The sequence below is a fragment of the Helicoverpa zea genome, chromosome 12, assembly GCF_022581195.2.
Source record: "Helicoverpa zea isolate HzStark_Cry1AcR chromosome 12, ilHelZeax1.1, whole genome shotgun sequence".
In the NCBI taxonomy this organism is placed as follows: Eukaryota; Metazoa; Arthropoda; class Insecta; order Lepidoptera; family Noctuidae; genus Helicoverpa; species Helicoverpa zea.
In genome coordinates, this window is record NC_061463.1 from 7517116 (window position 1) to 7545063 (window position 27948).

General features: G+C 39.1%; 1 protein-coding gene across 8 annotated transcripts; it reads left to right on the forward strand.

The window, feature by feature from the left end:
• The first annotated feature begins 572 nt into the window (after positions 1 to 572).
• On the forward strand, positions 573 to 27506 carry LOC124635071. Of its 8 annotated transcripts, XM_047170858.1 has the most exons (5): positions 573 to 952; positions 17985 to 18106; positions 23305 to 23405; positions 24154 to 24334; positions 24742 to 27506. In XM_047170858.1, exons 3-5 carry the CDS (start codon positions 23305 to 23307, stop codon positions 24994 to 24996), a joined length of 537 nt encoding a protein of 178 aa, XP_047026814.1. In that variant the 5' UTR covers positions 573 to 952; positions 17985 to 18106; the 3' UTR covers positions 24997 to 27506. The 8 variants fall into 8 exon arrangements, with proteins under 8 accessions (XP_047026814.1, XP_047026808.1, XP_047026810.1 ...); XM_047170852.1 differs by lacking the exon at positions 573 to 952 and having other exon boundaries at positions 17984 to 18106; positions 23288 to 23405; XM_047170854.1 differs by lacking the exons at positions 573 to 952; positions 17985 to 18106 and adding an exon at positions 19740 to 20251 and having other exon boundaries at positions 23288 to 23405.
• Positions 27507 to 27948: the final 442 nt, after the last annotated feature.

Below are 27948 nucleotides of genomic sequence, written 5' to 3' on the forward strand. Positions count from 1 at the left end.
AGATATTAGTACTAAAGAAATCCTAAATAACATTTCAAACATTGCGCTCCTGTGGCACAGAATATTTATACAGGTGGAGCTTCCCGACGTATGAGAGTTCAACGTAATGTCAAACACCTATCTATATCAGAAATAATTTTACGTCTAAATATAAACCGTGCATAAGAATTCACAACACAGAGAGCGCGAGACAGTGAGATAGTGCGAGTCTCTGTTTCCTTGCCAATAGCTGCGACATTGTATCTATTGACACGGGCCAGCAGCACGTTCGCCGCCGACTATTTTGAGTAGACGGGTGGCGCACGTGTCGAGCGGCGGCGGCGGCGCAAGCGTGCGGGTCCGCGCCCTCAACACCTTCTCGCAAAAAAACCCTCTCAATGAAAAAGGCAAATCCCTGCAGAATGTTATTGAGCAGCGCACCGGTGCCGCAGATGCAGGTGGCCGCGGCGTGGTACATATCGCATCACCGCCCGCCCGCAATTTCGCGTAAAATTGGCAGCGTGCGGCGGGCGGGCGGCGGCAGCGGCGCGGAGCGTCGCTCCCGAAATAGTGTTCGGGCGCGGTCGTACGCCGTCGGGAACGGCGCCCCAGTCGCCGTGTGGCCGCGCGCGCGCACCCGCGTCGCCTCGCCAGCCGTCCCGACGCCGCACGAATACCCGGGTGAAGGAGCTCGCTCGCCGGTGCACGAGTCAACGGTGCGCGTATTTCGGTCGCGAGAGGGCCCCGGGCCGCGTCGGGCGCGCTGCCCGCGCGCTGGCCGCCGTGCTCTGGTGGTGGTGCGTGGCGCTGCTGCGGCTGGTCGCGCTTTGCGCGCCTCCCCCCGGCCCGTCGCCGCCGCCCTCCACCCGCGCCGCGGAAGATGCGCCGTCGGCGGCCGCCTGCGCGAGCGCGCCGTCCAACACCACCGAGCCGTCGCCGCCGCCCGAGCCGCCCGAGCCGCCCGCGCACCCCGGTCAGTACACCTGCGCTCTCTCCCACGCGCCGCGCCGACCCCGCGCCGCGCTGACCCCGCGCCGCGCCGACCCCGCGCCGCGCCACGCCGTGCCGCCATTGCGCCGCACGCCGGTGTTTTGCTTCACTCACTCATCAACCTATTATCAATTTCGTTCTCTGACACGCACGTGGTGTGACGCCTCAACTACAATAACAAAAAACAAATGCACAACAATTAATTGACTTATCTTCTAACCTTATCACCAAGGGGTTGCCTTCAAACTTGCGTTCAATATTTAAAATACTGAAAATATAGATGTGGAAGTTTCTGGAGATAAATAGGATGACACAAAACATACACAGGAATGTAGTCAACATACCGCGCAGACATGAAACTGAAGTCACTTAGTAAGTAGGTGTGTTGAACTGATAACTGTGATAACATTATTATCAGTTGGTAGAAAACAAACAATGCTATGGATGTGGCTTACATAAATATTTACCAAACGATATTTTTAATTAGGTAAGTGCTAGAGGTACCGAATTATTTTAAGATCATTATAGTATCATGGATATTCTCTTAAAAAGGTGTTTGCTTCTCGCACATGACGAGATACGATAAAGATATCAGAAATACCAAATCTTCGAATTCGAAAACATAATTTTGTCATTCATTCTTAATATTTCATCAAATTATTTTTTTAATAAAATAATATTTATTTGTTGAATAAAAACAGATGCAGTATATCATCATTGGTTTCATGATGAAAATGCAATTGAAAATGGTGAATCCACTTTAGAACTTACTTTAAAGATTTATAAGTACGAAAGAAACTCTTTTGAAATAAATTCCAATGTAATGATATAAAGTCCTACCGAAGGTAATGAGCGTTTCCATTGAGATGGAGAATGTAGAAAGAAATGCGGCAGAGGGCGCGGCGGTGCGGCGCGGCGGGCACGGATGTGGGTCATCAGGGCGAAGGTTCCGTCGCCGCCAGCCCTCGCCCTCGGCACCCGCCCCGGCTGCCTCCCCGTCTCAGCCGCCGAGCCGAATTCGCCACACGCACTGCGCAACGGACCCCTCCACGCAACACTCTACTTACTATATCTGTAGGCACTAAACAACTCAAGATATCAACAAAGACAAAACAATTGAATCGCGTTTCTCGGAATCATTACCATAAAATGAAGATATATCGAACAGACAGGTCACAGAGGCAATTAAGCCACGATAAGCGTATACAAGTTAACACACATGCAAATAATACCGATAGGCATATTGAAGCGTGATTCAATTTGCTAATTAGGCCGCTCACTAATAAGACCATGTCTAAGGTCTTGTACAGCGATAATTTTATCTATTTAATTGACTACTATTTAACATAATGAGATAAAATAAACAACGGTAAAAGTATTTGTGGACCATGAATAGTTTTAATCAATCAACACATGATTTCATTTTAAAATAACATCGTTAGTTCTACCATAATTATATAAATAAATTAAGAGAAAACTAATGCATTCAGATCATTTGCTCAGGAACGCGCTGTGGTGATGTTTTTGTGATCATTCACTCTATAAACAGAAGAACCCTTTTAGATAAATATATCTAATTATGCCATCTCAAAAGCAACAAAACAATTTTCTATATACGGCATATTGAGATCAAATACCTCTATACAGCTAACCTGAAACACCAAGTTTTTTAAGGAGGTAAACGTCATTAAAGTCAGTAATTTCCAAGAAAGTTAATGCTTGACTAAATAAACTAACTTTCTATTGAGTAATTTACGGTTTTAGGAACTTTCCCTTTCTGTTTTCATACTATAAATTGTAACGTTGTAACTACAGTAACAAAAAACTGAGAAACTTACATTATGTTAATCTGTGTGTAAATGAAGTGAATCCGTAATCGCACTGAAATGAAGAAAATCTATTCTTTGCAGAGTCTTCTAGTCTTGACGACAATAATTTAAAATTGCAAGTTTCAAGTAGCTGTGTTAAGTACAAAAAATTGGGAAAAATTAAATTAAAATAAAGTATCGAAAACCCGATCCGCGTCTTTATGTCACCGGGATCATGCCCAAAAAGCTAGTCGTGTAAGTAAATACTTTACACATTCAAACTTAAAGTTCAATTTCCGTCACATCATGAAGGTCTTCAGTTTCAATGTCGAGTCATAAGTTCTCAAACAATACGAGGGATTATCTTTTTGTATAAGAAACGCATAATAGTAATACCAACGTTTGTATTTTGTATCAGCCATCTAAACGACCATGTTCAGAGGCTTAAGTGACTACCATTTCTTCAGATGTTATCTAGACGTCTATTTGTATAACAAATGTCAAACCATAGCTCCGGTTTGAAACCTGTATATCCCCGTTTACACATGAGCAAGAATTTACGTTTTCCTCTTAGTGTAAATGTAAATGAAAATTGTTTAATATTCTGTATGAAAAGTTTTTATAACAGGGGACTAGACACGCTATTTTAATTTAAACTTATGTTTTTAAAACGTTTGTTAACTTTACATTGTTTTAACGCAATGTAGGCTAGCTATTCAGATAGTACTAAAATATATTTCAGTCAAATATTTTGTCGTATTTTCCTGGAAGTACTCGTATTAATAATATAATCATCATGACTAACTTTCAAACATAATCTCGGACTCTCCGCATTACGCGTACGTAGGTACACATCATTTTAACTCTGATAAGTGCCCTATTTATCTTATGGTCAACAAGTTCACAGCTCACAAAGTAATTATTCAGAGATCTGAACTAAAACTAGTTTCTTCCACTTGCTAATGCTAATAACATGCTTTGTTGCACATGTACCGTAACGTGCAGGTTTAAAGAAAAGAAAACAGAGCCCTAAAAACTACATTTGAAATCATCACAATATCACCGACAACTTATTCTTACATACAATTTTAAGTCCGTTAAATTAGTGCTTAGAAGACATTTTATTCAAGAAACTGAAACTTACCTATCAACAATGATATTATTTTTACTGTTTATGTTATCGTAGGTCAACAATAGATCTTATTTATCCGGTATGGCAAATTATATTGTCGCAAAAACATACTCTCTCGTCGTTATAAATTGCATCACTATTGATTTCTATTACCATCAGGAATCTTCAGGAAACTACTATTTATACATGTTATCAATTAATTGCTGCAGTTACTGGCCACTGAGATAACCTGCACTAATCAGAATGATCTAGTGAAAACAAATTAATAGACATCGGAAAAAGATGAGCTTCTAGGTTCAAAAGTAAAGAAAATGCTTTTGTAGCATACTATATTAAATTAAAAAATAGAAAAGGGGATAAAAAAAGGGAATTCAACGAAAATGATTAAAAAAAAACTTGTTCATGGCTCGGCTTTATTATTTCATTCAAAACATAAAATTATGTTCATTATTTATTTCAAAAACTTTGTTTACATCTACCAAGCGTGACATTACAGTGATAAATACCATAACATGCAGCAAAACTGTGCTTACGGCTCCTTCGTACTTTTATCTTGAGAATGGGTACTTAAGCATGTTGCACCGACTTCACTTTAGCTCATCACGTGTACTACAAAGTTTCAAACGATCCCAAATTTAGCTGGTATGTACTTGCAGCCTCTTTGAAGTATGTTCTTCGAATGTATTCACTCACGTTATGCGTATGCGCCTGATTGATGTGTCTACTATACTTACGACCAACAAAGCGATACGTTTAACGTAAGCACTCGATGTTTAGACTTGACGTGAGAAAATAATCATTTCCGTCTTCGTTTCACTCCAATCTTTCATGTTGTAGGGTTTCTGTGTAGCATAACGAAAGTGTGTAGATAGTTACCCACTATGTTATTTTCATGTTCCCAGTTTAAAGTGACATCCCGTAGCAAACAGACAGAAAATCAATTGTTACGTTAGAGAGGATTACAAAAAAAATTGTCTTCGCTGTTTTATCTTGTTTTTAAATATTAGAAACAGATCTTAGTAAACAATGTGCCTGCCAAATCAGCGGCCTCAGAAAGGTACCAGAGGGCTTACGAGCTCTAATTAGCGTGACTGTTATTTCTATTTGTCCAATATGATTTTCTACAAATAACCACTATTATTGGGATTTTCTCCTAATAGCCTTAGCCATTTGCAATTTTTTCAGCCATAGTTTTCTCTAAATTTTTTTCTTCAGCAATAGTAAATAGTGTCCTAATATAGATCGCCGCCCGTAGAATAAACTGAAATCCTTATCCTATCATTATATTTCTTGATGAAAGAGCAATTTTAGGAATCAAAAGCAATTCAATAATAGACATACTAAATGTAAGTTTCTAGGTAATTCTATTTACCTGAGGCGAAGTACGTAATACATAGAGATCCATTTCCATAATCATATTTGAACAGACGGGACATTGACATTTAGTTTCAGTCAGGCCGCGCACGTGTAAGATGAATTTTCTTTTCTTCAACTGCAGTCATTGTCAAAGGGGTAATTTATGATCCGCTTTTGTGGTTAACTAGCGTCTTGTAAATAAATGCTACATGCATTTATACAATGTTCTGACCTTTCCGTAGACTGTCGAGGAGTATCTCTCTAGGTTGCACCCTAAATGCACCGGCAACGGCTTTTCGGTAAAGATGTATTACGATGTCACTCCTCAATATTTGATTAACTTACTGAAGAGGATAACACAATACCTTCTAAAATCTATATTCCACGTCCGAACGTTTTTCTTTGCATCACTTTTTCTTTTCTGCTCCATCTATTGTATAACCACTTGCTTTTGTGTTCTTTTGTCGTTTAAGCCATCAAGATTAACCACCTCCACAATAAATGAAGATCCTTTACAGCAGTGTAACTTGTTTCATTCAAGAACAAGAATATAAACTAGACAAACTACATGTATAAGGTACACTTGGGAGCAATGAATCCGGGTCATTCGTTCATACTGATACGTCAGGAGATTAGCTATGTGTGCTAGCTAGTGCTGACACTAGCCCGACTATATACGTATGGCCGATATAATATTCTATACATATACATAGCTCGTGGCGCTTCTCAAATGGGTTTTTCAGAATAACAATGACATGCAAAGCAAACATATGTTGTGTGTAGAGATAATACCCATTTAATTCTTTCGGGAAAATTAGTAGATAACCATCTGTAACCTTTATTACGCAGTTCTGTAACAGCTTATCAAGTCAGATATCAAGTAACTTATTACAAATTGGGTATTTACTTTACGATTTTCCTATAATACGTAGTATTTTACCTGGAAGACTTATTTATGAGCACATACTCTTGTTAATGACATCTGAGTGACCCCGGTAATGTTGGGCCTACGCCGTCATTAGCTAAGTGTATAGGTGTGTGCTGTTTGCACAACATTTCGAAGAAATCTGGAAGAGTAGGCGATACAAGTTTTTCCACATTTAACTAATTGTATGTTTATATAACTAAAGTTTAAGCCATACTTAACTAACTAAACCATATTTAACCAAAGTGGAATCTTGACTACAGATCCTGGCTATTCTAGATGCTCATAAGGTACCCATTTGATCAAGCCGGTCTCAACAATCAAAAGTCAATCTCACGAAAGCAACAGGTGGCAATATTGATTCGGTGCCTCGGTCCTTTGCGCCGAAAAGACATATTACATACAAATCCAAATTAATATCCACTGAAAGTATTTATATTTACAGTACACGAAAAATTATAAGTTATCTTACAAATCACTGTATCGACAAAAAAGTGATTACGTTGGCAGCTAGGTACACATCATACGTTTTTCATTTAAGAATCCGAATCCAAATACAATTTTCCCGAAGGAACGAACGAATTATAGCTAAGTTTATTATTTCGTAGCTGAAGCCTGAAAAATCTGAAATCATATTAAATCTTGTGAATGATTGCTTTAGGAAAGGACCTCTTCTAAGAATCGGGTAAGGATTGGGTAAGATGCGTGCGCTCTGGGATCCCATTCGGTCCCGAAGCAGCGCTTGGCTGGGCTGGGCGAGAGGGTGTGGGGCGGGGAGAGATTTGTTATGGCGGCGGCAGGAAGCGCCCGGTGGCACGACTGGCACGTGTAAGAGCGGCCTTGAGACGGTAGGTCGTCGAACGCGGCGCGCCGCCGCCGGCAGACACAGCCGCCTGTCGCCCTCTGGCCAACCGCGACACCATAGCCTTTGTCGCATCGCCATCGCGCCAGCGCCTCTCTACACCTTGCTCAATATTTACACCAACAACACGGCCGCCGACCACTCCGCTACTGTTTACGCCAATCGATTTATTCCTTTCGATCGATCGTAAATATTCTCCGACATACCTACGTATGTCGCGACGCCCGATTTCAGATTCACGGAAAGGTCAAGCATGTTGCACTATTACGTTCATATGGTGAATTATGCATTTGGAATATCGTTTAAATCCGATTACCCAAGACAGGTTTTTAAAGTAGTTTAGATAGATCGCAAAATATGTGAGACACGAGTAAAAAATCTGGTAACCCCGCTTTTGAGCTGGGTCATCGCAACAATACGCGAGATATTCTAAATGACGTCAGATATTCTTGATATGAATGCTTTGCTAACTCTTCTCAGTATCTGTACATACTTAATAGGATCAGGTTTTTTCTACTCGTGCAGTTATGTTTACAAGTTTTATTTTTGATTTCTTAAGTTTGTTTATTTATAACTTGAGTTTTAGTTTACGACTCGCTAGCTAAATTCAAACCACTTGTTCTTATACTAAGAAACTTTACAAACATACCTAATTACCATATAAATAAATAGTCAATATATTTGTAAGCTATGCTTAGGATTTGACTGAATGTTTAACATTCATTTCAACAATTTCTCGGATGAATATTTTGAACTGCAATCTGATAGCAAACACTGTTTAGTTTTACCCGGCCTCTACAATGCAGGGTCCTCTCATACTTTTTTCCAAATCCGCGTATTTCGAGAAGCATCCACGAGCAAAATATAAATGTAATAACCAGTCATTATTTTTGAAGATGCACCTATCTCTACATGTTTGCACTCAAATGTATGACGTAGGGGTATGATAAATGTTGGTGCTTGTGCACCAAGTTGGTCCAGACTACTGCAGGATCAGGCCAACTTCTTGTTATCACTGTGATAAAGGAGTGTGGGATGGGAGGCGTTGGCGGGGGCCGGGGGAGGGCTAGGGAGGAAGTGGGTCGCGGGGCCGACGCCCGAGCCCGGCCTCTGCCGACGACCTACGACCGCCGCTACCCCTCAGCTCAACGTTTCGCATAACACTTAAGAGATGTTCAAGTAATCATAAATTCGGCGCTAAAATATCTAGAATCCGGTAACCTGCTTACCACGTAGGCTTTCCTCGATGCTACTAATAAAACATTTAAAACGGCCATATAGCCACTAATAAAATGCGCACAATAACGGAACACTATTTGTTTGCGAATCCATTTTACATATTTATTGCATTTAAAACTTAAAAAGTAGAAGTCAGTGGCCAGATAAAATAAATATAGGAAAAAACAACTCGGAGAAATCGAACGGCCTAAACAAGACATTAAATTACCTACGTCTTGGAACATAAAACGAAACCTCTAATAAAATAAAAAAGTGAATAACTAAAATTCATATAAAAATATTATACAGGTGCCTAAATAACCAACTAAATCTTATACCATGCATACCTGCGATGCGTGATCTACATATCTAGGTAACTAATTATAAAGAGCGTTGATACCTCAATTCTTATAGTAAACACTGCTGAAAACTATGTAGTTCCAATTATTATTTTTTGGATTAACTTTATAAACTCGCTGACCAGCACGTGTTGAAAAAGCATGTTCAAAAGCTTATGTAGTTGCGGTAGCACCAGTTAAGCCCCATTTCAGTGCAAATAGATATCTTAAGTCAAGAAAAAATATACATACTATAAATTATCGATATAGGATTATCCTAATCCTAAAATACAATTTCCAATTATGATTTTAAACAAAAAATGCCCGTTAATTTCCATCTCTATCAAAATATACAACATCAACGATCGAATATCAAGTGTTGTAGTGGTAGCGTTGTGGACAGTCGGACGTGCGCGAGTGGCTTGCACTGCCGCGGCGCACACGCCCGAAATAACCCGCGAAACACGACGAAAACAATCGAGACCGCGCTTGCGGCCTCATGCGCGCGCAAAAATGACGAGGAAATATGCACGCCAGTGTCCAGCTCACCGACTCCTGGTGTCGGAGAAAGTGCCACCACGCACTGGCCACGCACACATGTAGCGCGACCACCGCATGCCACCGGCAGCTGCGTAACTCAACGTTCACGCAACGAGCCATCGATTGCTTCATGAGTCATCATAAATCGTATAATTAAAACAATATATATTTATTCTGATTTCAACATCTTACAGACCTTTATTCTCTGTAAAAAAGAAACTAGAAACAAAGTTAAACGCACGTAAAGTTAATGAGTAGTGATGTGCCAGCATACCAGTTTCCAGTTTAACTAGTAAGTTTGACGGGCTCTCGTCCCAGAAGAGCGCGGCGCGTACCGGCTGTGTCGCATTCTTGCTGCATCCCTACATCGGTCGGCTACGCGCCACCCGCGCTACGCCGCCGCCGCCGCCGCGCCGCGTCGCCGCCCATAGCCCTCACGGCACAAAATCGATATTGCATACTCGACCTCAAATTGATTTTGCAAAAGTATGCGCACACATGCGAGTATGTAAGTAAGGACACGTAACAATGCGAGTTTTAATGATTTCCACCTGAGTTCTCTCTGCCTGCGACATCTTTTCGGTATGCCAAATTAATATTGAGAATACAAACTGCTTTATTATTTGTACCTGACTACTTACTATTTGACTAAATTTCTGTTTGTTCTTGTTGATTGTTAATTGGTGTGCATAATAAAGAATAATATATCTATCTATCTACTATGTAAGTGACGTATCTGTGTAATTTAGGTCAGAGAAGCAATCTTTCCTGTTTTTTTTATGACCATGACCTATATCAATCCGCCTATCTTCTTTGGGTCTCTTCAAAAGTACGTAATTATTTTACTTGACAATTTTATATTTTTTAATAATAATACCTATTCAATAGTCACTTACATTTATGATAAAAACCTTAAACTTTTCAGGAAACTGACCCACTGTATTAAAGTAGTTATACGACAGACGTAGGTCAGTTCACCTTCCTACCTACATACTGCACAGTCACTATTCGACAAATATACGTCAGTCGTGCCAGTGTCCATGTATAAACGTATAATAAAAGCACTCGCTTAGTACCTACACGTAGCGAGAGTCAGTCCTCACAACAATGTTGTCGTACTCTAAGGACTTAGTTGGAGGGCCGCGGGATCGATAGAAATAACCGGCTATTTACCGCCACCAGCCGCGGCTCCCGACTTATACGAACTATACATTCACTTGCCTGAAGTTGCCTGTAAATATACCGTGTCTTCCATATGGTCATTTCTAGATGCTTCAGTAGTACGTACTACGTAATATTGCTGCCGAAAGTATGATACTATCGTGACATTCATTATTATTTTTTCAATGGGCCTCAAAAACACATACCTACATCGAAGTCTCGGTTCTCTAGACACTTATTACCTACTAATAATAGCCAGCTGACACATAAATGAAAACTCATAAAATCGTACTTATTTCGTCAAAGGCAGATATACAACAGAAACGTATGAACAACGTAACAAAACGTTACGACACACGCCATTCATCCTAAATGCATTAACGTCCCTGAATAACATCGGCTTGGCGTTGCATTCATATAGACAATGGCAATTGTTTGCGCGACCGTATTTCGCGTGAAGTGACGGCGATGACGCGGCGCGTTGCTTATGTTATTTATTTATAGCTAGCGACCGGCGACCGGCGGCACCAGTCGACGCCGACGTTGACAAACAACTCGTATTAGCAGCATCTCGGCGCGGCCGTCGCTCGCGCTCCGCAAAGGAACACGACCATTACTCCGCACATCCTCACTTGTAATGACCTTCAACATAGTGTCATTCGCAGCGTCCCGAATGACAATGATACGCGCGTATATCGTCTATGTAGGAATATAACAACATTATGTGTTTTCATTGCAAAATGACGCAAATTTCAGTGGTTATCTTACAAGGTGGTCAGTTGCCTAGCATTTTCCGACTCAGTTATTGCACCCAAACTTTACGGCCCAATAGATATTGTTAGAGCTGACCTAACCCAAGCAATTATTATCCCTCCAGTCAAACTTTGGGTAAAGTTATTAGACAGGTTCAACTCGACCTGTTCGTTGTTTCAGTGATAACATCCCGATATTCAACAATATGATCATAACTTGAAGTTTCGAACTCAATACTGATGAAAAAAGCCACTACCACTAAGGTTACTCTACAGCCATGGGTGTTACAAAATCCATGTGTCTTGTTAGATGTATTCTATTCTTTAAAAAGTAATTCTTGCCTAAATCAACTTTGGAAACGTACTTCTAGACGATTTGAAAGACTAAGTTGAGCTCCTCTAAATTGGGGAGATCCGAACACTACGCAATATTTCACTTGGTCGATTCTACGCAGTTTCAAATCTGCTGTTTGTCTCGTCTCTCAAGTAGGTACATCAAATTCTTAATCCAAATTTTTCATATAACATAACTTGAGCACTCAATCGGATATACAAGAAGTAGAGTAGTTCAATTCCACTAATACCAAACTTATCTATCAAATTACCACGCAAGGTACATTTGCGTCATAACATGTGGTAACATTTAAAACATACAATATAATTAGGTGCCTTTACATCGCAAATCTAGAGTGTTTATTATCACAAACAACGGGCAGAGAAATAAACAAAAGAAAAAAGTACAATTAAAAACACATTTTAGATTTACTAGGGTAATGCTCTGCTTATTATTAGATAAAGAGCCAGAATGTAGGTTGGTCATTACTAAGTGTTATTTTTGGCACACAACTTACGACGACTTTACAATACTTAATAAGACATCTAGTTTGAATGCATCCTGTTCTACATGGACTACAACGGCTAACGTCAAGAACGCTCATTACATAAAGTTTATTTACTCATGAATAGGTACAGTAGATACGCCAGAGGAATAGTGAGATAAACAAGACGAAATCCACGAGACACGTCATTGAACCGTTTCGGGGACACAGACCGATATACTCGTAACAAGTACAGACAAATAAAATTTCCTTCATGCTACTACTACGATGCTCTAGAATACAGCCGTAACTCCATTGCAAGTTATACATCCAAGTTGGTTGGTACATGTTTTTTTCAGTTTAGAAAAATTGGACCATTTTCCTATTGATGTCAATAGATTTAATATTAAGAGAGGCTTTAAGGCTTAAACTGCTCATCTATAGGAAACTCATCACGTCCTTTTAATTCATATGGCTAGTAGAATATTAAAGCAGTGTTGTTGGCACCCATAATGCGTAATTTACCTGTTATATTAATTAGAGGTGACGCAACGTTCAGGGCGGGCCGGGTTCGTCCGCGTCGGCTGCCTACGCTCACCTTCCTAATTACGCCGCGTCTAGACGTCCCGCCAGCCTCCTCCCACACCCCGGGCCACCCCCTTATCAAATACGGCTTAGAATTTTGCACATATTTGTACTTATTCGGCCCGTTCTTTACGATCTTTTTTCTAGGACGCTACGAAAGTATCTCTTTATTCAGAGAAAATATTCCCCCACTAAGTTTCGTTCAATTTGAACTGGTTTCTCAGATTACTACACGATGCAAAGTTGACTTTTCTCCGAACATCAGAGGCAAATCAGATTATACGTGTCGATGATTTTCTGTCCAAATTCTTGATGAGTAATCATGATTTATAAAATAAATACACCGACGAAGATCATTTCTCAATTTTTTTCGCAAATTAAACTTTTCTACATAGTTTCTTTCTTTCTTACAATAATTGAGAATATCTACTGAGGGTTAACCAAAGAGATTATAGAAGAGATTATATTTAAAGAGAAATGATACGGATACTGAAACTATAACAATAAGCATCAAATCAAAGGTCAGTGAACAAATTTAAAAAACATGACACTTTTAGTTACAAATGAAAGAGAAAGATAAGAACTAGTCTGTTATCATACAAAGTCTTGCCCTGCAAGCGAATGTCTGATAGTTGTGACTTATCCTAAAATCTTCAAGATATAGGGATTAAATATCGTTTTAATGCGTATTTATGAATACTTCAAGATTTCGTTGAGGAGTAACAATACTGTTCTAAATAAACGCCACCGAGGTGATTCAAAGCAATTATTAAGCGACATTATCGTACAAACTGATAAGAAGTTTAAAACTCCCCATAAACTACAGCTGATATTAAGCACATTATTTAAACGGTATATTATGAAGTATGAAACAGACAAGGGTCGCATCTTGCGTGCCATTGACGTGATTGTTCTCCGATACTATAAATTATCTTAGGTGCACATACATAAGTATGGGTCAAATTATGCATAACCTGACATTGTATTTATTTATCCAACTGTCTCATGATTGCACGGATGACATTACACTCTTCACCAGATTGGAGAAGTTAAAAGGTTAGGTGGAACTTCATCATCATCATCATCAGCCTATCGCAGTCCACTGCTGGACATAGGCCTCTCCAAGTGCACGCCACTGAGATCGATTTGGAACTTACGAATTGGTTTTTCGTACTTTTCATGATTGTAATTCGTATGTTTTATATTTATTTTTTGAAAACAGACATGCGCATTGATTCAGATGGCTAGTCATCTAGTATACCAAGCGCTCCTAATAAACCAATTAAGAATTTACTGTTTCACATGATCCCACTACAAGAAAATTTGAATGATTCATCAGCAATTCAAAGTTCACATTTTGAGAAGTTACTTACATTTTATTTTCCTCTTGTAGACCACCTTAGATCCTGCAAACATTAACAGAGAAGAAAGAATATAAAAAACCCGATAGAACAACATGTAATCATGTCCACGGCGAGTTGTCCCGTATTTGTAAGTTTCTTGAGGAGAAGTGAATATTAGTCCAGGTTTTCAACGTTGTAATACGTAATAGGTACAGAGCACACGATGTCTGCGACGCACAGATAGTTGATGCCCAACGTGATAATTGGCACTCACCGTACCCAGACGCCAGGAGCGTCAGGCCACTAAACACGTCAAACTTTTAAAAATGTGTTTTCGTTCCTCCGCCATGTTTTCAGTCAGCGTCTAGTACTGATAACAGATGTAGGTATGTACTTACCGATATAATGATTTATCGTATTTGTATCCTACACTTGCATTGAATTTAAGCTCGTATTTAATCGCGATTACGCAGACGACAACAACTATGATGATGTTAGCACAGTTTTCCCCATATCTGATTGATATCAAACTTTCGACTAGACAGCTATCACGGTCTATTTGTTTACCACAAAATAGATTATAATTGTGACGCTTTCTGCCACACCTCTTCAGAACTTGGTTAGTGACAGATTTTTGGGCCAACATGTTGAATCTCAGTGCTCACATAATGACCTCTAAGACATAGTTGATATGCCTTCAAACTACGTTGTGTACAAATTCGCACAACACAATCGAATCAATCGTCGGCGCGGGCCCTTCGCGTTTGTGTATTTCAATTCAACCTTGTTAAGATGTAGTACAAACTGTTACGTAGAGCGGCCTACTGGCTAGTAGAGCAGTGCGTTTACGACAGTGATACGAGCGCGGCGAGGACGTGGTCGCTGACAAGGCTCAAGCAGGTAAGCCAGCACTCAACGGGCGAGTTCGCGCCACGTGGCCAGGTACCGCCAGCTGGAGAAGCTATTTCGGTGATCGGCGGCAGGCCCCGGCAGACCGACACCAGACGTCGCCGCCGCCCCCGCGCTCCTCCCAACCTCTATAAATAACCGCACTGTGCATTCTTGGGCGAACGATGTCGAATTTTTGTCGAGTACGCACGACCACATGCCGTTTGTTTTGGCCTCAACCGCCGACACTAACCCGCGATTGCGCTAACTTTTACCGAGATCCGGCTCGCTGATGCTGCCCGCTAGGAGTGACGCGGCTGATACATCCCTCCTGTCATTGATACTGCGCCGATGCAATCTGCCTCTACGTTATCCAGTCTTTGACAACTTCCCTACGTAGATGGCCAAATCCTATCTCAGTCCCGTTCAATACGTTCAACATGTAGTGAAAACTTATTTTTCATATTCAATGTAAGATATCACGATGGTGATATAATATCAGTGCAATCTTTGGACTATCCCGTCCTAATTCCCACTGGGAAAAACTAAAATACTAATCAATTTAACATGCTAAATCGAAAAAAAATATCTGTTTAGGTATTTTGGACACGCCCCGTCCGTAAATAACTATGTATAAAAGCATCATTATGCTGGTATGTAAATACCGAGATACATACCATACAATTAAGTTATGAAAACGTGCGCTCGGTCTTACTCCGGTCGGCCGTCAAGAGAGATATTCTGATAAAGCTTTGCTAAATTTAACTCAACCACGCAAACAAACTCTCCAGCAAAAATAGAATGGCACATAATGCGAAACTGCATTAACCGAAGAATTTATAACTAATGTTTTGACATTGATTACAAAAATAAAACATTATTATTCACGAAAAATGGATAATTTATTTTGTTTGACCAAGAGATTTCAAGCATAACACGTATGTTGCAGTGAACGCTGACGAAATTTTGATCTACGTTTGCTACGACGATACGTCTACGCAAGTGCTACGTAACAGCTACGAAAAAATTAAACTAGCTTAAAATTGCATTACAATTTTGCTGGGTTTCCTTTGACGTGATATTTTCTTGTCGTTGTTTGGTATTTTTAATGAAAAATTTAATAGTTATGCCATTTATTTTGTCAATAAACATTAGGTATAGATCTAACCTGTAACTTTTTAACACTTTTTACGTCTACCTATCGTAATTATTTACGTATTTCAACTTTAAGTCAGCTATTTAAACATCTATTAATTGTTGATAAATAATTGGAAACCTAATAAAAAAATGCCAGGTAAAGGAACAGGAAGTACTCATTTTTTAATAAATTAAATAATATCCATTGTATCATTTAAATAACCCATTCAACTTCATTACCGCATTGCATGAAGAGAAAAGCGAGGTGTGGTTTAATTTGGTTCGAAAGTATCCTCTTTCGAATAAAAGTCAAGCCAATGAGCCAACTTATTGAAATAGCCGTTAAATTCAAAAGCTGTAACTGAACAGGCATTCAATCATACGTCTATACGTCGTTTAGACTCTTTGTTAGATGCTACGTTCAACACTACAACTAAATAACGCTTAGCCAACTGGTTAGGAGTTCGACACTTGCGGCACCCAGACTCGGTGACACAAGAGGCGGTCAAATACAAAAAGAGTCCTAGAGAAATGAGCCCCGCGAAGACTGCCCCCATCGACTTCACTTTAGTTTTGGTCACGCTCACGCCGTATTGAAAAAAAAATGCAACGGTAAAAAAAAATACTTTTTTTTGCAGTCAGTTAAATATTGAAGTAGGTTAAATAGATGAACATAAACGCTGCCGGGGTGCGGAATTGTACGAAAGGTATACTAAGGCCCTGGTACATAAAGGGCTCAAGAAGGAACATGGGGATTTTCGTCAGTAAGAGTGACGCACTGGGAGGACAATTTGATGACTTCCGAACCAAATAAAAACACAAACACAAGAAGATGAAGGCGAATCACGATAGGTAGTAGGTAAACGTGTAAGATTATATGAATATTAAATACCAGAAAACACAGACGTCATGTTTGCATAGCAAAGGTAAGATTGTGTACCTTTATTTTTAAGAGTCTAGCGAAGAAGACGCATACCACCATCACTCGGAGAAACGAGCTGGTTATGTGGGACTCGCACGCACTAAAAACTCTGCCATCATGTCCAACTCCCGTTTTGTTGTCAGAGGAGTCATGAGAACAGCTACGCATGACTTTCGCAACCTCTCAAGCGCCATTCGAAACAAAGCCGTGCAATGCAGTGCTATGATCCCCGATTTATCACCCGTTGGCTAGTCATGATGATATAATGATGGTATAAGCAAGGCACTCGCCTGCTGCGCCTACACGTGCGCTTGCGATGGAGTGAATAAAGAGAGAATCGAGAGAGCAAGGATGTCTACCACCCTGACACGCTCTACCGCTTCTTTCTGCTAGATGACATCTTTGAAGGAAGATGCCTGGATTCCAAAAATCCTCGCTGCCAACCAAGATCAACAGCGAAAGTTCATCCCCGACCACTGATCTGAGGGCAAGACGTGGTTCTTTCAAAGCAGAAAATTGGTCAAGGGCGCAGGGCGCGAACCTATTTTAAATCTATGGTCAAGGGTATGGTGATGATGACAGAAAAGTGTTACCTCCCGTCTTGCTACCTTATGAAGATATTTCCTAAAACAGCCATGTCGCGACAATACCTGCGTCAATTTTTTGCCATTGCCGTAAACTTCTTACAAGTGAAAAACTTGCGGTCTTTTAAACTATTTTATTTTCCTTAATTTTTTTTATAACTAAACTTTTATCACAATACGATTATTATGTCTCTGTCAATGTCAATCTGTCAAAATTATATTATAGTGATGTACCAACACCTTATGTTTAATTCGATTAAGTTGTATCATGGTTAATCGATTGTTAATGTTACAGTCTTTTTATCGTCTCACTGCTGGGCACAGGCCTCCTCTCACGCGGAGAAGGATTGAGCATTAATCACCACGCTTGCTCAATGCGGGTTGGTGATTTCAGACTTTATTGTCCAGGTTTCCTCAAGATGTTTTCCTTCACCTTTTTATCAGCCATCGGCGTCTAAGATATATTTAGAAAGTACATACAAAATTAGAAAAGTTGCATTGGTACTTGCCTGACCTGGAATCGAACCCGCGCCCTTATACTCCAGAGGTTGGTTCTTTACCCACTAGGCCACCACGACTCCTCCACTCTAATAATCGATTGTATTTTTTTTATTGTTGCATAACCTGTAATGTGTTTTTTTTTCAGAGTGGTGGTGGGCGGGCGTATGCGTTGGCGCCGCTGTATTGGTGTGTGCGGCCGCGGGCGCGCTGGCCCGCCCGCACTTGCGCCGCCGACACGCTGCCGCCGCAGCCGCCGCCGCCAACCCCGTGAGTCGTTGTCATCACTATCTTACAAATGGGTATGCCCACATCGCGATCGCTGCAATATATTTATAATACATTTACAAAATGTTACTGATTATTATTAGAATCATCCAAAAGTCAGCAAAAGCAGTCGAAAAATCTTTAAGAATAGTGAACTTCACACTCTTATACCCTTGCCTTACGATTTACTTCTCCCTATAGCAACTTAATGGAAATTAATTAGAAAAAAGACTTTAAATAACGCTGAATTAGAACTGCAACAAAGTCTCCTTCCTAGCTGTGAAAAACTACTATACGTGAAAAGGCTTTCTTTCTCTGCGTTTTGGTTCCTATTTTTAATAAAATAATATTATAGTCAATGACACTCGCTAATACGAAGGACTTTAACCATCAAATTTAAATTATTACAAGATACTCCTTTACAAAATGTCGGGACTATAGGGTTTTTACCTGATTTCCCATAAAGGAGGAGATTCTCAGTTCGGGTGTTTGTATATTTTATGTTTTTTCGCACGTATCTTCGTCGTTTACGAACCGATTTGAACCATTTTTTTTACGAAAGAGACTTACCCTATGGTAAAGACTTAACAGATTATGTCTGATAGCATCATAGAACAATATATGTTTAAAGCTGACTTGATGATGGAGGCGAGAGAGAGTTGAGGGAACTCCGCAACGGTATGTAGTAACAACGTTGTGTTTGGGCTTATTATATTCCTATTGATGAGAACTTTCCACTGATACATGGGTATAAAGCTAAATAAAAAAAAAACATTTGCATTGGTCTAGAAGACGATGTTTAGTTTACAAGGGGTAGATAACTTAAATACTTAATAAAAATACTTTAATGTGAAAGTAAGTTTGTTTGTAAAAACCACTAGACCGATTGAAATGAAATTTGCACGGCTGTAGGTGGTACACCGGAGACATAGATAGGGTCATATTTAAACGGATTTTAAAAGAAGTTCCTAACGTAACGTTATCATAAGCCTCAAAAGTCCTCTGCTGGACTGACCTTTATCCTAATAACTACTTATGCCATCTTCTTATCGAGTGGACTGTGTGGCTCTGGTGTCAGGGTTTTACTTATGCTATGAAACTTGGCCTTAATTCCCTAACCATAAGATTACACATAAGTATAATCTTTGGATCTAGCAAGCTTAATTTTTACGATGAACTTCGTATAAATACAGAAAAAAAATCATACACCTATGATTATTAGTTACCTACCTACGTACATTCTATGACTACAACTCGATCATTGAGCAATGCCAACCGTCTCGTCTCGCGAGCCGACAAACGCGTCATCGCTCACTATTACAGTTATAGGTGCGCATATATAACAACTACGACGGTAGCAGCAATCGAGCTTCTCTTACATGTGTGCCAGCTCATATGCACACACACGGCTGGCTCACTATTATAATCTGTAAACACACTCACTCTCGCACTAGCTACATCGTATCATCGCACCCACCTACCGAAGCACAGTCGTGTACCGACGACCGAATTACCGAATGTACCGATTGAGCACACAAAGTGAACTAGACAGATTGTTTGTATGTGTGAGATAGCAATGTTACACACTATGATACTACGAACGCTTTAGTGTGCGGCGACATCGGGGCAGCCGGTGCACCGCCCGCTCGCCCGTCCTCCCCGCTACGCGACTGCGAACACCGCGCGCCGCGTCCGTCCGCGTCATTGAACAACAAGACTCGCTCGATGGCAGGCGTCTTTCTGCCAATATGAAAAAAGGAGTTAAGAAACTCCATCACAAAACACGCGATAGTGGAATTTATATGTTATTCTTAATTAATAAATAATTTTATTTTTATAGTGTTAATGCCTTGAATAACATATTTTTATTTATTAGTGAATGATAGTTAATTATTGTAAATGCGCTAATATCTCTATAGTGCTCTGTGATTGTTTTGTTTAAAATATTTACAGCTTCAACAAAACAAAATATGCAAATGTCAGTGACTGTGTAGTGTAATTATCAAACATAACATTAAATGTTCGTGATCGATTCACTTATTTGTGTCTCGATTGTTGTGCCATCGTATTTGGATTTTTATGCACATCACTAACTGTCATCCATAGGTGGAAAACCTACAAGAATTGTGGACGACACTGTTTCAAATAGTAAGTAGTGTTGATTTACCCAGACCTATTAAATAAAATTTGACTCCAAGAATGATCTCGTGAAAACTACAGCGTGATGTCAGTCAATGTTACCATTACATTAACCAAATTATCATAGTGAAATAGTTAAACGATAATGAGTAAATAATATCTGCAATATGGTTAGAATAGAAGAATGTTTGTACTGGAATCGAGTGAGGCCCGAGGCGACTCGGATGGCCGCGAGACGGCGGGAGCGTGCCAAGTGATAAGAGGCGCGCCGATAGCGACGTCACACCCAGACGTTGTTTGTGTGAATTTAAATAAATTTTCATGACAGACAGTTCCGTAATCACCTCTTGCTGTATAATAGTAGTGACATGCCAACTCAATAATAAGGGCAAAGCTTGAAAATATGCTCATCAGAAACAGTGGGTATACTTAAAGATTATTGAAATAATTCTTAACTATCTTGTAATGCTGTCTATTCCTGACTACAAATACAGTTCTTGAGAAAAAATGGTTCAATACTTTGTGTAACAAATATTTGATAATGATCTTATCACAACAAAAAGGTTATTTCCATCCCAGACATTACATTATCATCGGTTTAGCTAATGAATAATCTTGGTGTCGTAAAATCATTATTTTTGTAAGAATATTGAAATGGTATTTAATAAGAACATTGCCCAAAATCATAATGAATGTCTGTTGAATATTAATCAACATTGTGTGCCAGTGCAAAGCTATTCGACATGTAACTACTACATGTACTTGTCATGGATATTTCACACTTTAATACACCCTAAAGAATTGAATTTCAACCAGAGACTCACATAGACACATGTGTTCTTATCTTATAACAGTGGAATCTGAATGATAAAAATGTTGATAATCTATAAAAAAAATATATTATTGGTAAAGACATTTCAATAGGCATAAATTATTATCCTGAAGTTTCTAAAATATAACTGACTAATACGTAACCAAAATATCTTCATATTTAGTGTAGAAATGGTCTTGCAACTCATTCTGTAATCGTCCTGATCATGTTTTTAGGTTAGTCCGATTGAGATATACAATTTCCTCAATGTCAGTACTCTGTTGCGTCCATTTTCTGGTTGCTTAGTTGTAAACAGTGATATGAATGTGTTATAGTAAATCATGCATAAAAATATGGCTATAGATTCAATGTTGAAAATATGTCTTAAATGTTGACAAATAAGATTGTTTCATTAATGAGTACATTGACTTTAGTTTGTTTTGTTTCAATACAAGATCAAAATGATGCAAAGCCCAAATAACCCATTTCAATGATTGACAGATTTTCTATCCAGGTTATATAGGATAGGTAGTAATAGGTACTTCTTTTTGCTAATGTTTATGCACAGCGTCTAGTGCTACTATACAATTTTGTCTGTGTTGCTTTCATGCTGATATTGAACGATCAAAAACATATGGCCCTAAGTAACTTACTTTGGACAAAACAATACATAATCATGATGTTTCTTGCTTACCACATTATGTGTTCTTATTTGTAATCTTTTAAAGCTTGAATAGTAGAACAATACCCTTTTTGAAACATTATTTTGATTCAGATAAGCACAATCATTTAAATGAATTGTTTTTGTGTTCATACTTATCAAAATATTAGTTTTTATTTGTGAAACAATGTGATACTAAGGCACCTTCCTCAGTTGATAACTGATTGTTCAACCAAACAAAAGAACGTGACAGTGCGTTGACCTCTCCTTCTATACCTAAATACTTGTTTACTATTTAAAGATATCAAAAAATATTATCAATTGCAGAGTTAAAATAGCACATGACACATACACTTATCTTCTCAAAATTTTTCTGTAATTTAGTTATTATTTTCTGGGGTATCTGACACTTTAAAGTGAATAAGTTACTTATTGCTTCTTATAAAATAATATTAATTACTTTTAGTCATTAGAGCTCTGTAAATTTCACAAATTAATGAGTCTACTATGATAATTAGAAATGGCAAGAAATAATATAAATTCTATGAATGTCTAAAGTAATATTTCTTTTTATACAATTGTAATTATTTATCGGACAAGACAATTGCAGTCTAGTTGGTGAGAATTAAAAATAAATCAACTTAATCCATGTTGCTGTCCAGACAGTGTCTGTTTCCAGGCCAATGAAAAAAATCAATATAAAAAAATATACATATAAAAATAAGAAATCAGTAACTTCGAATACCTACATAATATGTTAAACATCAGTTGTGTATGTTCATGTTAAAATATGAATTGTATGTTCTCATGACTTTACAAATATTCTACCTTATTTTAATAAAGCTTAAGTTCATTTTGCAATAATTGATGAAATTGTCAGGAAACACATATCAGCTGAAAATTCTGATAAGCATACCTAATTCGATTTAAAATTCCATAATTACTTGAGGTAAAATTAACTCAAATAATTATTGGAATATCCTATTTAGATAAAGCAAGTAGGTATGGATTGAATGCTTTGTTTTAATGTTAATACAGAAATAATCCAATATCAGGATTTTCTCTCGAGGGTATCCACCTTACACAACAAGTCAAACAATATCTGATAGAACAATATGATCCCATAAACTAATATTAACTTTAGTAAATATAGAAACAATTTTGTATTGTATGAATACCCAAGTCCATGTTATTATATGGCATCTGAACAATGGCTTGGTTAATTTAACTAAACCCTAGCTGTGACCAAATGTAATAGCCGTCACGTCACGGCTGTGCCTGTCGTAATATGAGGTTGAGGCTACAGCAGACATGTACCTACTGAAATACAAACACTTCTCTGATAATGTGAATAAGTCCATTGTGATAAGGCTAAAAATCGCCACTACTAAACTTAGGTATAAAGTAGCAACGTTAAATATCAAAAAAAAAATGTGCTCTTCATGATTTTGGTCCTAGACTATCACATAGGGGGCAAAGGGCAAGCACTTGATCTGTATGGCGGCTATATCCATGAGTACCACTTTTAGCGATAGAATATCAACCCCGAGGATAACCACATAAGTGAGAGTAGTGTGTTGTGATTTGCAGATGCTCTCGGTACAAGTGCCGGGGTGCGCGGGCATGGAGCGGCTGGGCGCGCCGGGGGGACCGCGCCTACGGCACGATCACAGACATCACCATTCCACATTGTGAGTATGCCATGCACTAACTAACGAAGCACTTCGCGTACTAACATCCCTTCAGGACTTCCAAGGAAAGGTCACCTATAGGTACCTTTTGGGTAGTGGCACCATCCCCTATCATTAAGATGGATGCTATCAGATGCGAGTCAGACTAAGATGTAATATTTTTTTACGTTTTCTGTATTCAATCATCTGAGAGCACTGCATGTCTTCTTGATCAAATCTATTGCTGAAGTGTTACTGAACCTAGATAGATTCAAACCATACTATGTATATGATCCAAAGCACGTTTAGACCAACACAGTGGTCTTGTTTCTTCTTTCTGATTCTAGTTTGAAATTTAGGTTGAATATACTTTAATGGTATTTATTCATATTTTTTATTAAATTCTGCTGGAGATATATTAGGTTTAGATTATGGATGACTGATACCGCCACTCAAAATCGGTCGTGTTGACGTAATTGAGATTACCAACAGGATAGCGACTGAATTATGAAGTGTTTTATTTCAATAGTAACGTAGTATTTCCATATTAAATACCTGTGTATGCCTACAGGTCTGCAATAAATGCAATTACCTAAAGTCAGTATGGTCAATGAAAAGATTTATGATCTGGCTTTAAGACAGGACCCTCTTATCCACCAAGCTCTGGGCGAACTTATGAATCCATCATCATACATCTCTCCTCTGAATTCTCTTCATTTTATAGTTGCCATGCTGTTATACTGACGACGCAACTCGTGTTGGTTTCCAGGGAATGGGAGAAGCAGCAGAGACTGCAGGCGATGGTGGGGCGGCTGCAAGAGATGGTGGAGCAGGAGACGCGCGCGCGCTCCGCCGCGGCCGCCGAGCGCCTCGGCCTGCCGCCCAGCATACAGCTGCCCGACGGCGAGTACGGCCAGGACGTGCATCTGCAGCTACGAGTCCCTTACCAGGTAACCACACGATATTCAACATCATCAACTTAATACCCTAGTCTTTTTCAAGGGTGGACCTGTCTCATTGCACTTCCCAATATCAGTGCCGAAAAATCTTTAGTAGATGGTCCTGGGGAACAATAATTTACCAGAACTTGACACCCATCAGTATATGAGAATGCTTGACTGTAAAAATGCATTATTTGGTCATCTACCTAGCCTATGCAGCTATTTTGCAATGTTTTAACATGGAGCCTCTGACTTCCTAAATTCTGTTAAGGCCTTACTCAAACTGGCGATCTGATATTCTGGTCTTCGAGCATTCTGTTTACAAGCTAAATGTCCCGTCCGGCTCGGTCATGAGTCCTCTGAAGAATTACCTACTATTAATTGAATGAAGTAAGATGTATGATGTTGGTTTGCAGCAAGCCGAGCTGACGAGAAGCAGCTTCCAGCCTCCCCCGAACAAGTGCGTGAGCGACGTGCCCGAGTGGGCGGGCGGCGCGGAGGCGTCGCTGGCGCGGCGCAAGAAGGACGGGCTGCTGCAGAAGGCCACGCGCTGGTGGGTGCGCATGGGCGCGCGGCCGGCGCCGTGCCTGCCCGCCGCGCCGCCCGCCGCGCCGCCGCCCTGCGTCATGGTGCCGCGCCGCGCCGCGCCCGAGCCGCCGCCCGACGCGTGACCGCCGCGCCAGCCGTCCGGAGACCATATCACGCTTACATTCCATTATCGGGACGGTCGGACGAGCCGCGGTGCACGCGCGTCCCGGAGTATTATAGACTTGGTATTTATTTATTCGGGAGCGGCGGGCGGCGGCGGCGGTGCCGGTGGCTCGCCCGCCGCGCCGAGCGCCGTCTAAGAGTTTCGCGAAAACTAAGACTGAGATAAAGTAAAAAGATATAACGTTATAAAGTCTACGTTGAAGTATGTTGTCTTAGGTGAAATTGATTCAGATAGAAACGATTAAAGGTATATTATAATATTTAATGAATCTTTCGACGGCCGCCCTCGATGATATCGTGTATTAGCCGAGGGCCCGTCGACGGTGAGCTGAAGTCTTGCAGTGTACAGTTTCATGTTTAAGTGACCTATTTTAAAGTTTAATTTCTATCCAGCAGCTATAACTCTGTGTTTAAACAACTTTTATATTTATTTATAATTGTATGTAAAGGATGCATATCAGTACAGTAAACGCAAGGAATATTAATTTACGTTGCATAGTTACTATTTTATTGTAAATATTGTCTCTAATTTAATATTATTAGATTAATTATTATGGCCGAACGCCAGAACCCGGGGGTCTTTTCAATTGAGTGTTTGCTACATTCCATATTTATGTTGAAATATTTTCGATAATACTTACTGTACTAGTTGCTTCCACCTGTCTACCTTAGTCCTTGTATGTCTGTGTCCAGTGTCACGATGCCTGCTGGGGCGCCTGTGTCGATACCTAGTCATGCTGACAATAATTGACAATCGATTAGTGACTGATAATTAAAATGCAGATGAATAGAAATCTCATTAGAAAATAGACATAAAAAGAAAAATATTGAATTCTTTAGTTATAAATTAGCTGTTTATTATTTATATTATTCGGTCGGCAGAACAAGTCCTTGCATGTTATAGTGGCACAGACAGAGTCAGTTTGTGCTGTATGACAAGTTGCGCTACCTTGCTTATTAGACTTTGCTTTGCCGGCCATCACAGAAGTGTCACCATAGTCATTATAACTATGTTTGCATCCATGATATCATCAACGGATCTAGTTGAATAGTGTTTTGTCATACCCATTGTTTTCACACACATGCAATCAAACACCGTTTGTCTTAGTCCATTTATAATAAAGGCGCTCGCCTAATCATCTATACTTTATTCAATAGGTTGCAGTGAACACTTGTATTTTTCCTGTACATAATTAATATAGGTCAAAAAGTGTTTTGATTTTAATACAATTACGGGTCTTAAGCCTAACACTTGCCGTTAGTAAGCTACAATGCTGGAGTATTTTACAATAAAATGGCGCAATAGATGTAACTTCTTTTAACTGTTATAAATAACGCAATTTTCACAAGCTTCCGAGGTTCGTTCAATCATGTGACTCCTGAAGATATTATATTTATTTAGATGTATTCTAGTCGCTACCACGCGTAGTTTGATTCTATCCCAAAAATGTTGTATAACTTATTTATGAAAGCTTGAGAATGTCCATGTATTTATAACGTTGTCTGGAATGGTATGCAGCACAATACAAACAAAGGAAATACATTGAAATGTGCCCTATTTTCCAAATAGCTATAACATAAGTACGTTGTTGTTACTTAAGAGATAGTGTAGTGCATTATTATCGCGAGTGTGTACGTGTGCGTTGTCTCGTTACGTATTGTATGTGTGGAGCGAAACAATCCTTTGTCTGTATCCTTAGTAAAATGGCACAAAAGTTTGCGCATTTTATTGAATTTATTACATTGACAGCATTGGAGTGCTATACGCGGCCATTTTTACGGACTGAACCATAATATAATGTTCAAAATGTTAAACAAATAAGTAATTATAATTACTTGAAGCTGATTTGTTTTGTATATTTATTGTTTGTCTTCGATGTTTTAATATGGCGATTGATAAAAATAGTTCATTGAAAGACAATTTAGTATTTATTTTAAACTTTTTGTATATACTTAATATAAATATATAACAAACTATTGTTGTGGCCTACACCTTAAAATAGAGTGCGTATGTTCAGCATACAAATGTTAACGTTGAAACATGTGCATTAATCGAATCTCTCGAGTTCTTACTGCTTATGAGAGACATTGAACATCCCTAAATGATCGAGTTGTACAGTATTCTGCATAACAGGACAAAAATATAGGAATTAATTTTCGGATTTCTATATTTTTGTTTTATATTTTACGGTCACAAGTATTGTAATACATAACGCAGCTTATCATTTTATTAAGTCCCGCCATGTCTTTTCGTTGCCTTAAAATTATAATTAGTGTCGAAAGCGCTATTTTAGCAATCGTTGTACAAAATGCTGATGGAAATATAAAAGTTGTTTAAAATAGTCTCACAGAATAGATATTTAATCTAGATATCAAACAATATTCCATTTGTCATATTAATAAGTAAAAGCAGAAGCAAATGTTTAATGATAAAAGAAAACTGCATTAAATTATGACCTACCAATAATGATCAACGATTTTCATTTCAAAATTCCACATTTGACGTTGATAGCAAATCCGAACGATTGTTACAATAAACTATCTTCTACAGGGTGTCCCTCGAAATATGGATCAGATGGAAAAGTTGTTAACAAACAAAAGGTCAACTCTTCTTCAACATGTACCTAACAAGTAAAGAATTCTATGGATATTATGAATGCAAAAAGGTAGTAAATTGCCCTATCCGCGCTTCTGTTCTATTTGATCCCACGACATGACATGGCATCCTGTTTTTAGAAAATTGTCATGCAAGTCACCAAAATTGCAGGCTTGGACAATACTTTTTTTTGATATTTTCCGTTACCATCATACATCAGTTATGAAGCATGACCTTATTATTTGTGCTAGTGAACAGGGGAAAATATATTGATTTCCCTGTTTAACTTGAGAGTTCTTTCAGATATCTTTCTCTT